The 14,971-nt window shown below is 38.6% G+C and overlaps 2 protein-coding genes across 12 annotated transcripts in view; one reads left to right on the top strand and one right to left on the bottom strand.

Moving 5' to 3' along the window:
- The window catches only part of LOC111246290 (ectonucleoside triphosphate diphosphohydrolase 5-like), a 12,897-nt gene extending 2,031 nt beyond the window's left edge, over positions 1-10,866 (top strand). For 6 of the 11 annotated variants that reach the window (XM_022795631.2, XM_086984827.1, XM_022795629.2 and 3 more), the window contains exons 2-7: positions 5,327-5,466; positions 6,578-6,751; positions 7,686-7,888; positions 8,092-8,676; positions 9,109-9,224; positions 10,033-10,866. In XM_022795631.2, the coding sequence (XP_022651366.1) occupies positions 6,594-6,751; positions 7,686-7,888; positions 8,092-8,676; positions 9,109-9,224; positions 10,033-10,104 (1,134 nt within the window). In that variant the 5' untranslated portion in view covers positions 5,327-5,466; positions 6,578-6,593 and the 3' untranslated portion in view covers positions 10,105-10,866. Of the gene's footprint in view, positions 1-12; positions 1,362-1,436; positions 4,530-5,326; positions 5,467-6,577; positions 6,752-7,685; positions 7,889-8,091; positions 8,677-9,108; positions 9,225-10,032 lie in introns of those variants that run through there. The other 5 variants (XM_022795628.2, XM_022795630.2, XM_086984824.1 and 2 more) reach the window with 5 other exon arrangements.
- Positions 10,584-14,971, bottom strand: part of LOC111246298 (uncharacterized) — a 28,867-nt gene continuing 24,479 nt past the window's right edge. The window contains exon 5 of the transcript XR_002671625.2: positions 10,584-14,550. The gene's annotated coding sequence lies outside the window, so the exon portion shown is untranslated. The remainder of the gene's footprint in view (positions 14,551-14,971) is intronic.

Here is a 14,971-nt window from a genome sequence, read left to right as displayed (position 1 = left end):
TACAGCGGATTGTAGGATAAGTTAAGTTGTAGATGGGGCTAAATGCACTATACAGCGGATTGTAGGATAAGTTGAGTTGTAGATGGGGCTAAATGCACTATATATTTGTAATAGGGTTATTGATACAGCTTATGCGGAATTGTATTCATCTCGGATGTTACCTTTCCGAATAGAAAAGTCAATACCACAATGGTGGTAATTTCCATTTGATTTATTGAACGGTAAACCGCACGGTTATATGGGGTCATTTCCTGTGAATGAACGTCGAACACAAATAAAAGCTCGCAGACTTTATCGATATAAATAACAGTTTGTCCCCAGCCGTCGCAGCTCTCACTTTGCACCCCTTTTTAACTTCCTCGGATTTCTTTTCATTGATCCGTTTCGTCAAATGCATTGGACATTCTGGAATATTCGCGTGTCGGTTCAATAGCGAATAGCACAGATAGACGATGCAGCGAAGGTAATGACCCACAATAGTTTGTGCTAGCACCTAGAAGAATAACGATAGTCTAAAACGACCGACAGACAGGCAGACTGATAGCATCACACTCACATGCTGCATAGATCCTCTGTTCGAACATCCCGCAGTTGTAAAATATCCAGTGAAACGGGAAAGAAAACACTTTCGTTGTCTAGGCTTGTCGCAGCGGTTTCTACTGCAATTGTCGTTTGCAGCCTATGCAGTTTGACTTCTGACTAATCGTCCCAGTACAAAGAGTCTGGTCAGATCGGCTGAGAACGCGTTAGCATATATTCAGCTGATCTGATGATAGAAACTGCGGCACGGGAAAATTTGGAGTTCATCTTCTACTCAGAGGCTGGCGAATGGCATACATCTAGCACCATCTATCCGCCTGTTCGAATCTGTAGATCTTTACGTCTGGCTCTAGAATCGTAATTAGATATTCAAGTTTTACGAAGTATCGTCTTAGATCTGACTGTGTTATTTTCTGGTAAAAGCCTGCGGCGGTAAAAAGGGGTGTGCAGAACGCTGATAATATCCTCTTGTACTGTTAGCTTGACGATTGACTTTCGATATATTGATGGGAACTCCAAACGTGTTGAGAAGTAATTTTTGATTAGTGTTTCAAATGTGTGTGTGTGTTGATTTGTGACATGTTATGCAAAAGTCCTTGCGGTCCATTTTAATACCTGATTCACTTCCACGAAAAATATTTGAGAGAAAGTGTCGTGCATGGGCAGCAGAATCAGGAGGCTAGAATGTAAACAACTGACTCCAACACCACGTCTGAGCACCTTTTTTTTGGATCTCAAAAGTGTTAATATAAAGTTAAAATATAAAAAAAAACTAATTTATTTGACGCAACAAAATGCCACTGTGTGATCCTGAATCTGTCGTAAGTATTTACTTAAGACAGCCTGAAGTTATAAGCTATTTAAATGTGTTGTCTGCTAGATCCTGCCCTTAATCATACTAACGTTATTACTAAAGCATTTACCTATGATGTTGAACGGTTTAAAAAAGCGTTAGATGCAAACGCCCAGACTAATTGTCACTCGATTACAGTTATGGTAGAAGTGTTTTTAAATGGTGTTTTTCGAAAGTGGATTACAGTATTATATTAGAATTCTCTCCTTCTGTACCGCACCTTCTACATATAGAATTTAAACTAAGATAAAGTGTATGGTCGGACGATAAGGATAATAAGTATGTCTGCACATACAGATTCTATCCGTTGACTACTATTGATTAGAGGACTGTCGATACGGGGTTTTGGGTCAAGATACCGAAGTTACCCTGTTAACGAAAATAAGGGCATGTTGGAACGAGAAGATCGATGAGATGTATCTTGTTGGGTCGATACATGTACAGAATAAACATGTACGCCCGTCAGCTCGGCCAGAAAGTGAATGAACTGAGGCTATGCGTCACTCCTCATTTTATTCACGACGCCCTCGATAGTGAGACTGATGGGTTGAGCTGGAGGCAAGCCACGCAGAGCTGGTTTAAACTAGTGGTACATTTAGCTGCTTACCTACCTAAAGACAAGACATGACTCCCGTGCATAAATTTATAACGTTTACAGATCCTAAAAGGTAGCTTCAGATCACCGTTTTTCCAATAATAATTATTACAGGCTCTTAGAAAGAAGCCGAACTAAGGCGCATAAACTTTTCTAAATAAATACATTTCCAAAGTTTGTTTGGGGCAAAAAAACCTAGTACGCATAGATCACCTAGGCTGGAAATTCCGACTAGATAACTGCACAGTAAAATTCTGAGTGTATTTGGTATATGATTTACATATGGATGTTGTCAGTGATGATGACTCGTTACACGCACTAGTTTGTTTGGGTCTTTTGAGCATTTTCTATGTACCGTTCTATGCATTTTTTTTTAAGGACGGAGGTCCCTGACTAGAGATATTTATTTGTTGGTATAGATGACCACACTTCCAAATCCAGACGACTACTTTCTGGTAGTAGTAGCATGATTGCTCTGGTGCATTGTTATTGGCGCTCCGTGATAATTTATCTATTTTACTGCTCTTGTTCTTATGCGAGCTCTGCCGTATTGAGCGACATGGCAAGTCTGAAGCAACGATTCTTTAATTCGCAGATAAAGGCGACGAAAAGAGTAGACATTTAAACTATTTCTAGAGTTAAAGCAATAAGTCTGCAAACAAAAGGCGACGTTCTATTCATTAGGCATATTTGGTCTCGTTAATTGGTCGAAGTTTTATATTTTTAAATATTCCGTAGGTTGGCTAAAGTTGCGATATGTGGCAGATCGAATCCAGCCGCTTAATGTCAGCAATAGCAGTTTTTTTACATTCATTTGTTTTATGACATTAATTAATTTACATATTTATTTATCCAAAATATGGTATCTATATTGTAATGTACATGACAATCACATAGTCATTTATTTGCTAAATATGACATGGCAGGTTCGAAGGGAACCGCACTCATTTGTTCGTAAGTTACGCAAAAATATTTCCTAGTTTCCATTCTGGCTCCGGGAATAATAGACCTTCTACTTTTTAGATTACTTTGGTTTAAATTTGAAAGAATGTTTATTTGTCAAAATGTTAGATTCTCTATAAAACTAATAAAACTACGTATAACATAAATAGCGACATTAAAGTTTTTGGATAACTTTTTTCTAGACTTTTGATCGTGTTTTCCGTTTTAAAAAATCTGGTTCTCGCGAAGGGGGAATAATATTAAAGACCAGATAAAAAAAAAGAAAGAAAAAAGAAGAAAATGATTAATACAATTGAATATATAACTGCTTATTATCTTTCAATTATAAAAACACCCAGCAGAAATTCGGCCTAATAGTAAGTAACCTCTACGTGCATATTTCGTGTCTTCAGTGTTATTAACTGTAAATCTGAGTACCAGCCACAATTAAAAACTAGGTTGCTGATAAATGAATTCGGTTTTCACGGCTGCGACGAAGAGTTTATGGAATAGTCGCATATGAACCAGATACTTTAGGAGAATAATCAATATATTTCATATCAGACGGAAAAAAACTGTGCATATCAACCACTACAATAGAAAAACATGTTTGCTTCAACAGATCTCAAAAGGAGTTACAAAAAACAACTGGAATCATTCTCCAATTTCAGCTGAGACAAACGACCTGTCATTTGATTGAACAATCATGTTAGATGTATCGAAAACGTTCTGTTGGTCTACGTAAACGCAATAAGACTTATTACCATTAATTTTCATCAACTGCCTTGTGTATAAACATTATTGACAGATCGTAAAATACTAAAGTACAACTAACACCTAGTAGATAGCACAGAGCACTACAACTGCACTACGTGGGTCTGGGACCGCGTAGTGGACTACTTTCTGGGTAGTTTCTCTTGTGTGAAGTCCAACATAGCGGCGAATCCACTAGTAAACACATGTAGCGTCTAGAGTGGCGCTGTACGAAGGCCCAGTAGTCTTTTGACAAAGGCAGGCTTTAACCGTTCTAGTCTATGCATTTGCGTTACATTGAAGTTTTGCTAGGTGCAGGTGGATGTTGTACAAAACCACTGATGCTGGATCCATGTTAAAGAGGCGTATCACCGTATTCAGAATAAAAGTAACGATTTCTCGATAGTCACGCTTGCTACTAGGGCTTTTCTGGAGTGTTCTGTCACCCGCTTGATATAGTAGATACCGGAACAGCATACAGTTAAATCTAAATAGCAAAACTACTTCACCCACTCTAAGGGTGACGGGTACAACCGGGGTGTGTTATTTACTGCTAGCAACCCTGCTTTTCGAAACTTAGCCTTATCCGAGTTTACTTCCCGGCCCCTGATTATATTGCTGAAGGCGAACCAATGTCTGGCCAATGACTGTCCTTTAGGAATGTTTACATGAGTATAAGTTGGATTTTTTTTCTAAAACATAACTTGAAGAAGGCATTGAGATCCCAAACCTGATTTAACAGCTAGCGAGCAAAATTGTTTTTGGGGTTTCAATATGTTAGTTTTATCTAGGTTCAATTCCAGGTTGCGGCTAAAGAGAACACGGAAAAAAGATACGGCGTTTTATGTAAGCGTTCCCGTAAAAGAACCTCAGTTTAAATTGAATTCCATAAGTATCTTTAGACGTTTGCAAGTTTTAACCGCAATTTGACGAGCTAGCGTGTCAGCATTTGATAACTGAAATAATAACTTGAAGTGTTCCTTGCCTCGCAGCCACATGAATCTGAGGCAACACTGAGACTGAACTGATTAATACGCAAACCGATTAATATTAATAACGTAAACTCGTATCTTTGGTACTGTTTCTCTATACTAAGACGTAGTAGTGACACTGATTAATGTTTGGTTCAAATTAAAAACAGAAAAGCATAGTTCTCTTAGCTTGATTTGTTTAGAGATATCTTGCCCTTGAAAAAGTTTGAGTAATAGCAACTTATATAGCTGATTAACTCGTCGCGTCAAACTTCAATGATGTACTTTCAAAACGTATGGGACCCTTCCCCTTTTCTGTGGAGTATGACTTGTTTCACGGTTGCAGCCTAAACACAAGACTGGGCATCCGACTAAGTAGAACTAAAAATATTGAAAAATAATAAAATAATAATAATAATAGTTTCACGTTTTTGCGCATATGACATTAGTCACAAAACTACCTAAGCTACGGCCACCAGTACTGTTCTTGCGCCGATTTGAAATATAAACCTCTAGTCCAATTTAGTTCTTTTTTGCTTATTATTCTGATATATCTAATTAGTTGTGTTTTATTGATCTGACAGCAAAGGATTTTGTCATGGTTTGAAAAGACAATCTTGTTTTAATTATCTTATGCAAAATATATATGTATATATGTTTGCAAATTTTCAGTCCAAGTCATGTGGGTACAGGCATTCGTCGCGATGTCCCTCAGTGCGGATCTGCCTTTGTGTTACGGCCTGCTTCATTTGCCTCATACTTGCGGCGACGTTGGTGGCACTTTATATTCTGGATGCTTTTACACACTACCGGTGCGTAATTGGAATGATTTCGAAGCAGTTTCGAACACCTAAAAAGTGAAGCACCGAGCTTCAAGCTGAAATGCATGTAGAGTGTGTTGCAGGACTTGTCAAAAAACTTGTTGTATTGAGATCCAGGGAAATGTCGAAAAATGTTTTAAAATTATGTCAGATAAAAAAATTAAGGGCTGTTGGTCACTCCAATTTGTTTTCATAGAAATATATGTTACACAAACCCTAATTCTGTATTTTTTTTTTGCAGACCATCAGTATTTCGTGCTTACTTGTTCTTAGTGTATGCATTTTGGATTCAACTAAATCAGAGTTGACCTGAATATAAATGAATACCATTTAGTTTTTGCTCAGCTCCTAAATTCGATGAAAAATAATTTTTTCGTTACTAAATCGATGTCCTTTTACCAAAGCTCGAAAACCACTTAAGACTACCGATTTACGTAAGCTACAGCAACTTTTCACAAATTTTCCCTGACAAACTTTTTCCATCTTTCGGTCTCCGAAAAAAAATCACAATTTGCAGAATTTCCGTAGAACTTGATGTAGATTTTTTTGGCTTTCGTTGTTACAGTTCTCTTCTTTATTAGTTTGAAAGGTTAACAGTTGGCCTTCTTGAGTAACAGTATTGTTCTAATTGCGGGCATTTGTTTCGAGTGCAATGGTAGCATTACTAATAATGCTACTACTTATATGTTTGCGCCTGGGTGTGTCCTACAGACCAGCTGTATATGAAGAAAACCCCTTAGAAAATTGAAGTTGTAAACGGCACAGAGGTATTAGGTGTCTTGACATATCAATAGCCTTGTTACCTTAGGATCCCGTACGGTTGCTTTGTTCATGGTACCATAGTAGGTCCGAATACGAAGCTATTGCGAAACACCACTTACGTAACTTTGATATATTAGATAACTCAATAGGCTAATTACAATGTACATGTAAACACCAATATGGCGCGATCGGGCTCTGTGGAGAGGAAGGTACATAAGTATAGCTAATTAAAGCAAACATTGCACGTATACATATTATCTAACTAGATTAAATGTATATGGAGTGAATGGGCCGTCAATATCTTGAGGTCATCCCAATTAACGTTTTCGTTTTGTTTCAGAGTGAAGTATTCTATTATGTTTGATGCTGGTTCGACCGGAAGTCGTATGCATATCTTCCAATTCCAGATATGTTCCAATAACGAAATCCGGTTGGCGGGTGAAACCTACTACACAGTTTCTCCCGGTCTCAGCGACTACGCAAACAACCCCCATGAAGCGGGCATGTCACTCAAGTATGTTTTTCGTTATTAAAAAATTAAAACTGGAACCGGATAGTAGACATACAATTTACTTCTCAGCAACATGTGTAGCTTATATAGATAATGGCTGACAGTATCTAATGTAGAGTTTACAAATACAGCTACCTGAATGTAACGGCGGGCATTTCGAGCATCTCCAACATCTTTCATAAAGGACGTATGAAAGATAGAGATATAGATGGAAAATGTGCACTCAGCTTGTTACCGAAAAAACTATGTCTTACAAAATTAATAATAATCTTCTTCAAATTGCATTTATTTTGGTTGCGCATAGATTATCTTGATATCCGCTTTTATATTCAGGGTCTTATATTTGTGAGGGCTATGGCTGGTTCGCCGCTAGAGACAGCTGCTTGCAGCTCTCAAAACGCAGACATCTGTGTTTCCGTTTCAAGAATATTTATAAATAGATTTGCTCAAAGTAGCTTCGACTGTATACCGTATGTGCATCAATCGACCTAGTAGACTAGAATTAAAAAGTGATTGATTGTCATACCCCCTAAACAAGTCCATGCTAAACTTATTGATTGTAATCTCACCAACCCGAATACTCAGTCAGGGGCTAACCGAATCGCACTAATTAGAGGCAGAACCCTAGCTAATGTACCAAAACTCTCCAAATAATAAGAGTCTGTTCGTAGCGATGACACTAGTGTTTCTGGATTATATTGTCAGATACGGTACTTATAAGAATGCGATTGGGCTTTACCTCATCAATTAATCGATATTAGGTATTTGGTAACCAGAAATACCGTTCCCTCACTTCCCTCAGCCGGCTTCTCCCGGCCATGTAGAAAACCATAGTAAATTAAAGCAAGCAGACGTTTAGTGCGAAAATAGTAGATATTTTCTTTTGTGCAAGATAAAATGCATAACTTATTTAAGGGCAACAGAATTGTCGTTTCAGGCCGATGTTGGACAAAGCGAAGATTGCGGTGCCGGCATCAGAACAACGTTCGACTCCTCTGGTCCTAAAGGCTACAGCAGGTTTACGATTATTACCGAATAATGCGCAGAATCAAATTTTACACGAAATACAAAATACGTTTAGCCAATATCCGTTTAAGTCAAATAATAGTTCCGTGAGCATTATGGAGGGAAAAGACGAAGGTAAGTTGATAAACAAGTGAAGCTTCGTGCTATTTATTTAGTAAGTGGCTTCATTTTTCATTTTACGCAGTTTTTATTTGATACGTAGTTAGTCATTAAATATTTGTTAAATTTAAGTATGTAGTTCTTTTTTCGCGAAGAGAACTAATAGTGTAACTATTTTTCGTTACCTTTTAAATGTGTATTACATATTACGTTTACAGGTTTCTATGCGTGGCTAATGGTGGTGTTTACTCTCGGTCGAAAACTGAGAAAAAACTCAATCGCTACGTTAGATTTAGGTGGTGGTTCAACGCAAATAACCTTCCAGCCTAATGACAAAACAACGCTAGCCAAAAGTGAGCATCTTAGTTACTTCAAGATACCAGGAGGTAGCGAAGAGCTGATGTACGTCTATTCGTACCTAGGTGGAGGACTCATGTACGGCCGAGCGGAGATACTCAAACAAAATATAACCAGGAAAAATGGGACACATTTTTATGTAACTAGTCCTTGTATACACCCGGAGGTTGCGAAACTACCTGGTGGACTGTATTGGAAATACTTCGAAGCCAGTTTTGCCATAGGGCCAGATGATACAGATCGTTGCGGTTTCGAGGCATGCTACCTTCTGGCAAAGAAGTACGTCGACAGACTAAACATGTTCGCCCCGCAAGAATTGCCTTCACGGGAACTATACCTCATGTCATACTATTTTTACAGAGCAGCGAACGCTGATCTCATCCAAAAAGGCGTAGAGACTCAAAAGGACCTTGCTGTGAGCGATTACAGGGAACGGGCTATTTCTGGTAATTCAATCCTAACAATTCACTTAGGATATTTAGAAATTTGAAGGTATGCTAAATTATAGCACAGTAGCTCATATACATACAAGACATGGCTAGGGACTATCATGCCAAGGTTTATTTTACATTCGCAACGCTAAGTTTCGCAAAGGTTGTTGATAAAGAAAAACAGTTAAGATTAAATATAATTTTTCAAGTGAAACTACCGATCATCTTTAGATGCCAATAACGACTCGGTGGTAGTGAATACGGTCTCTTGCTGCTTAAAATTAAATTCAAGTGCATGAGTCGAAATGAGCTTCTTTTTGTCACGACGGCCACTGCAACTGAGACAGACACTCACCATAAAAACCGGAGAGTGTATTTAATTACGTTAAAAATATGATCTTGTTTTTATTAGTTTCTAATTCGATGGTTTTACATTTTGCCACACAGAATGCGCCTCCAGTTCAACGCGTCCCAAGGAGGACACATTTCTCTGCATCGACTTAACGTACATCTATGCATTGCTTCACGAAGGTCTCAAATTGCCCGATAACACCAAGATCACGGTGAGAGATCACATTTAGAGAATTATGACATCCGGGCCAAATAAATAATCGGTGCTAATTTTTATATTACTAGCTCAAAATAAATTTACCTCTGTTTCGCTATAAATAAACACCGATCACGTTTCTGAAACCTCCTAGCAAAAGAGGCCCTGCTAAAAGTCTTGCAATAACCATCATTCATAATGTAAAGAACCAGAGTCCCAATCGTAGATACAGAAGGAAACTGGTTTGTTGCTTGGGTATTTATGCCCGATGTGGCAAATGTAAATTATGATATTTAATTTAATAATTTAGTCTATCCTGGCATCTCCTTTGACTTATGTTATTTTCTCTGTATCATCGTTAAGTTCTAGTTATATTACGTTTGCAGTAATTTCTATCTAAAGGTCCGCATGCAACATTTGTAATGTTTTTAAGCCACAAATCTGGTTTAATTATTTTTTGCAGATCGCCTTACAAAGGAATAGTGCTTGTATGCCTATTATCTTGTTTAAGACGGACAGATAATACGTCAAATAATTGTAAACCTTCAATCTAATAAACTGTAATTCAGTTTGGCATAGGTCGTTTAAATCTGCAAGGCCACAAACTATTGGAAACATGCTGGATTCTACATAAGTGCAGCAAGAACAATCCCAGTTAAGCCTTCTAGTGTGCGCTAGTCTTTTATACTTCATTGATTCCGAAAACCTGTACATGCAATAGAGGTAACTAGAGGCTTTCAAAAATGCATTACGTTGATGCGCTCTGATGATGGAAGTTTTGTAATAGTCTGTTCGTTGTTTTCTTAATCATAATATACTTTTAGGTGGCACAGAAGCTTCGTGGATCCGAGGTGAGCTGGGCGTTTGGCGCAGCTTTAAGCGAACTCGAATTGTGATAATTGAGGCACCTTTGAAGGTCACATCTTCTGCAGCGGATTAGCGGTGCTCAGTACAAGGGAAGACTTTAAAATAATGTTTGAAAAAACGCTAAGACATTTTTGATACCAACGAGTATTTATTGTAGTAACAAACACCATTTTAGCAAATTAGCTTAAAATTGTAACAGAATAAGATAAAAACGTATGAAACACCATTCATAGAATAGCGTTACGGAACAATTTTAGAGGTGAAGTAAATAGCTAAAAAAAAGTCTAAAATTGATTCTAGACATGATCAGTTACGACTCAGAACAATAATACGAAATAATCAATTATTAATGTGAAACTTTTCTTTTGGTAAATAAAACAATAAGAGCTATTTGTGTTTCCTTAGGTGACATAAAGAATTCGTTCCCAACTGTTGTTTGATATTGTAGAATCATTAAAACGTAATTGTGACCCGCCAGTTTTACCGAAGCTGGATAGACAAGCTTGCATATATATATATATATATATATATACACACACAGTGGAACACAGAGAACAGTATTTATATAGTTTCTAGGGATGGCACCAATAAGCTATTGTATAACCGGTCATCCGAAAAGCTGTTAGACACTGTGCAAATTAGGAAGTTGTACGTGGAGATTCACATAATTGTATGAGTGCAAAAAAAGGTTATGTATGTATACATAAGGTGACTACTTTAAAACTGCACTGCCGACAAACTTTGAGATTAAATAAAGCTAAAACATGCCCTCCATGTTGTGATTAAGAGTACCAGCTCGTACTAAAATCTACAATACAACAGGTATTATTATTATTTTATAGTGGTTTTTTTGTTTATAGCTTCGCTTGACGCAGTTTCCATGTTACTGTGTTCTTGGCAAACGTACATAGATATTATTTTCACTTTGAATCGGACGCTTTTTAAATCAAAATTGACACTTGCTTTTTTCGTAGATTGATATGTATGTAGGAGCGTACCTGAGCAAACTCGCCGTAAATATTGTCTACGCGTTAAAAATTGTCACTTATAAATGTGAGATGTATTCAGATCGAAGCTATGCGCAGGGCTATCGGAACGCGAGTTAATTACTTACAAAATGTAATAACTGTTAAATGTAAAAAAAGGTAAATACACTGTTCTAAAACAATGTAATTATAAATATCTCAACTTATCGTGAGCATTTGTATCGCAGTTTCGAGCTTGAGCGCTAGCGTCGATTCCTTTTTTAGTTGATTAACCAAGATTTTGTAGCATATACATATATGCTAAATATACTATGAAACTGCATATTAAGGGTCGTCGGTGGTTTGTTCAAGCATTACATAACACTACAACGTTTTGAAATCCCTGAGGAGCTCTGAGAGATTTATCATTTAACGCTGTTGGTTGCAACTGCGTATGAGTTATCACCATTCCATACATCTACTAGAAATAGACCGTAGCAGAGACGTCACGGTTTACATGGTTCGAATCCACATTTACCGCAATGTCTCAATACGCATGAAAGACTGATTGTAGCGCCAACACATGAACGCTGTAATGTCGTGCAACGCATCGCTGATACGGGGAAAGTCGTTATGCATTGCTCCAAACGATTTGCTTGTGCTAGCACGAAACGACGCGTACCTACGCCCAGTTTTTCGCCTAGATCATTGTGTGGCCTTAAGTTTAGTAGGCAAACGGCTCCCAGCCGTTTTCCTTTGCTGAATCTCCAAATAGGAAGTCTTAATTTTGTTGACAAAGTAAGATTTCCTGAAGTATGATGATCCCAGATTATATTTTCGGGTCGAAGAGATAAGGCGGCGTCGTCGCAGCGAAGAGGCAGTTCAGGGCTTTTCCAATGTCCCCGTAATAATAAATGGTCAGTAGCCCAAGGTATGCGAATGGTCGTGCGAGGAACAATGCACCAATGCCTTAAATATATATAGCCTGAAGTAACGATATTTCTGGGATAATACAAAGTCATTTAAATCATGTCAACAAACATTCCACAATAGACTTTCGCATCGGTTCGTTCTCGGATCGGCTCAGTTCCTTAGTCTAAGCGATTTGTTGCCCTTTCGTACCATTAGTTACACGCATTAGACACGACGCACTGCTTTTGGCACAGATGCAATTTATTTGGAAAACACCATTCTTATATATCGATACTGACGGAAATACCTAGGTTACAAAATAGTATACATATATATATATATATATATATAAGCATTCATAACCCAAATGAGTTGAAACAATTATTTTTTAAGACAACATACCGGTGTTGTCTCTTGTTACTTGCGTGTCGTGGCCAACACTATTTAAAAAAAACTTTTCAATCATTTTATTCTTAGCACAGAGCTAATTTGGTTACTCACTGCTCCTTTGAACGAATTGGTATTTGAATATCGTTGGTCACCGACTGGCTTCTGTAATGTTAGGTTACAATTGGCTTAGCAACGGAACACAAAGTTCTAAATTGTTGTTTGATATCGAGACTCTCTACTTTGTAATTTTCTGTGAACTTTGTGCCGTCACTGCCACACGTCTGAGTCTTATCAAAAGATCTAAATACCAAAAAAATAAATGCTGGTATTCTCTGCTAATCCTTAATAATGGTACCCTATTTTGATATTCGTAGCATACATCATAATTTCTTCCCTTAGAGATTATCTAGCAATAGCATAGGACTTATAGTTTTAATTCAGGAAAAGCACTTTTTGACTATTTTTTTTTTTCAAGGGACATAAACAGACTGACCCATGTGTGCTTGGTTAGTTATAGAATGAGTTTTGTTGACTCTTTTTTGGTAGTGGCATGGAGAGTTAACTATACCTAGCTTCATCTGGTTAGTTCAATGTTACTCCTGGCTTTTCAAGTAGAGTCTTTTGGTAATAATTATATAATTAGTAATACTAAGCCAATTTTAGTTGATAGTCTCCAGAATTCTCAACTCAGTTTAGCCAAAAACATTTTCAAGTTCCATTACCAGTTAATCAGTTGTAAAACTTAATATGGAATCACTTCGTGATTCCATGACATGGAAAGTGACATGAAAAGTTAGAGTATTTATTTGCTAAGTCGGAAATGTTACTCATAGTGCACCTCGCTACTCGTACCACAGCCACTGGTGATCATGCTGCCCTGATAACGTTAATATACCTCGACGAAGTCGCCGTACTTTCTGCAGAAAGTCGTCTTCAGGAAGTACTCTGTGCTCAATGGCTTTGACCTACACCCCAAAACGTCGAAGTGCTCGTTAACTACTGCGAGAAACCATAGGGACAAAGGGGTTTCCCTTCTGGAAATTTTCCATGATATAGAAAAAGTTACTGTGGTAGCTATCCCAGTGCTATTTACTATTCATTATTAGTTGCGCTTCCTGGAACTGGCCCCTTATTACCGCCGGGACATAGCCAAAGTCTTGAAACCACTGCACAATTTGTTAAGAGCAGACGTTCGTTTAGCATGAGCTGTGCCTAAAAAAATAGCATTTCTGGCTTTGAAGGATACCCTAACAGGTAGATTCATCTTGCAGCAATTCCGGAAAGGGTTGCCCATCGTGGTTACAGACCGATGCGAGCGGCGTCAGCCTTGGATGGAGCTCGACCAGTCTGACGGGGGCGTAGAGCGCATGCTAACTTATGTGTAATGGCGTTTCTTAGTTCAAGGCGCAAAATGGCGTTCACCGAAGACGGAATGCTGGCCTGTTGTTTAGATAGTCAAGAAATCTGTATGGACGGCGGCTTCTGATGGCTAATGACAGTAGCGCAAAAGGGAGTGCTTCTCCAGCTGATGTAGTCGGCTCTGGAGCTGTCGCTTCGAAAAGGGACAATAGATGATGCTGACCGCAAATCGTTTCCAGCACATCAGCTGGCGAGCCCACGTTAGGTCCTAGTAGTCACCATGCTTCAGACAAGGCCGGGTCGTATTGCCGTTGAAGGACGAAGGACAGGCCGCCTTCTGATACGGGGAGCCGTTGCACCGTTTCGAACTTCGGGGGCTCGGGCCGGTTCTCCCGCTGCCTGCCACCAAGGTCATCCAGGCTCAAAAAAGGCTGCATGCCTGCGGACATCCCGTTACTTTCAGTAGAAAACTGCCTAGGCAAGTATCCGAAAGCACGTCCGCAATTGTTACATTTGTTAGCAAATAAAACCGGACCACGGGCACTGTCTTCCCTAGACGTTTGTGAAACCGCCAGCATACTTTAGTGCAAAGATAGGCCTAGACTTGTATCAGGCTGTCCCGCATATCCGTAAACGAGCCCCTCTTCGTGACAATTTGTAGAGATTACTCGCTGACTTTTTCCATGGACGCGATCGTCACGAATAACTTCGGCCATTTTGTAACTGTGACTACATCTGGTACGAATTCTAACATTAGTCACATGTGGGGACCACCATAATCCATTCGCAAGCGAACAGATTAGTGGAGCTGACGATCGGCATTGTCATAGAGCTCTCTTCGCGCATTTTCTGGAATCGCGATGAAATTAATACCACGTTAATGAAACGCTAGGCGCAACACTATACGATAGACTTTACGGATAAAAAAAGATGCCTCCAAAAAACTGCCCAGGCACGATAGTTTTATATCCAAGCTGTAGCCGAGGTCTATATACCAAAGTTTGCCCGAGGGAGCGGATCCCCAAAATAGATAACCATACCGGTAACAATTTTGAACAACTAGGATAGGAAAAAGAGTTGTAGATTCTATATGGATTATTTTCCTATATAAATATGAATTATTTTTAGATAAAGACTGAAATTGTAATCATTCAAACGTAAATAAAAATTGAATTTATAGTATTCAAAGCATGTATACATTTTCGTATGTAATAGCTCGAAGCCATACAGCATACGCATCACCCGTCCTTGCAACGGGCTTTCATGCGTC

This window comes from Varroa destructor, unplaced genomic scaffold (genome assembly GCF_002443255.2).
Source record: "Varroa destructor unplaced genomic scaffold, Vdes_3.0 BEIS01000003.1, whole genome shotgun sequence".
Lineage (NCBI taxonomy): Eukaryota > Metazoa > Arthropoda > Arachnida > Mesostigmata > Varroidae > Varroa > Varroa destructor.
The sequence above is the reverse complement of the archived record's forward strand: the minus strand, read 5'-3'. Positions and strand labels throughout refer to the sequence as shown.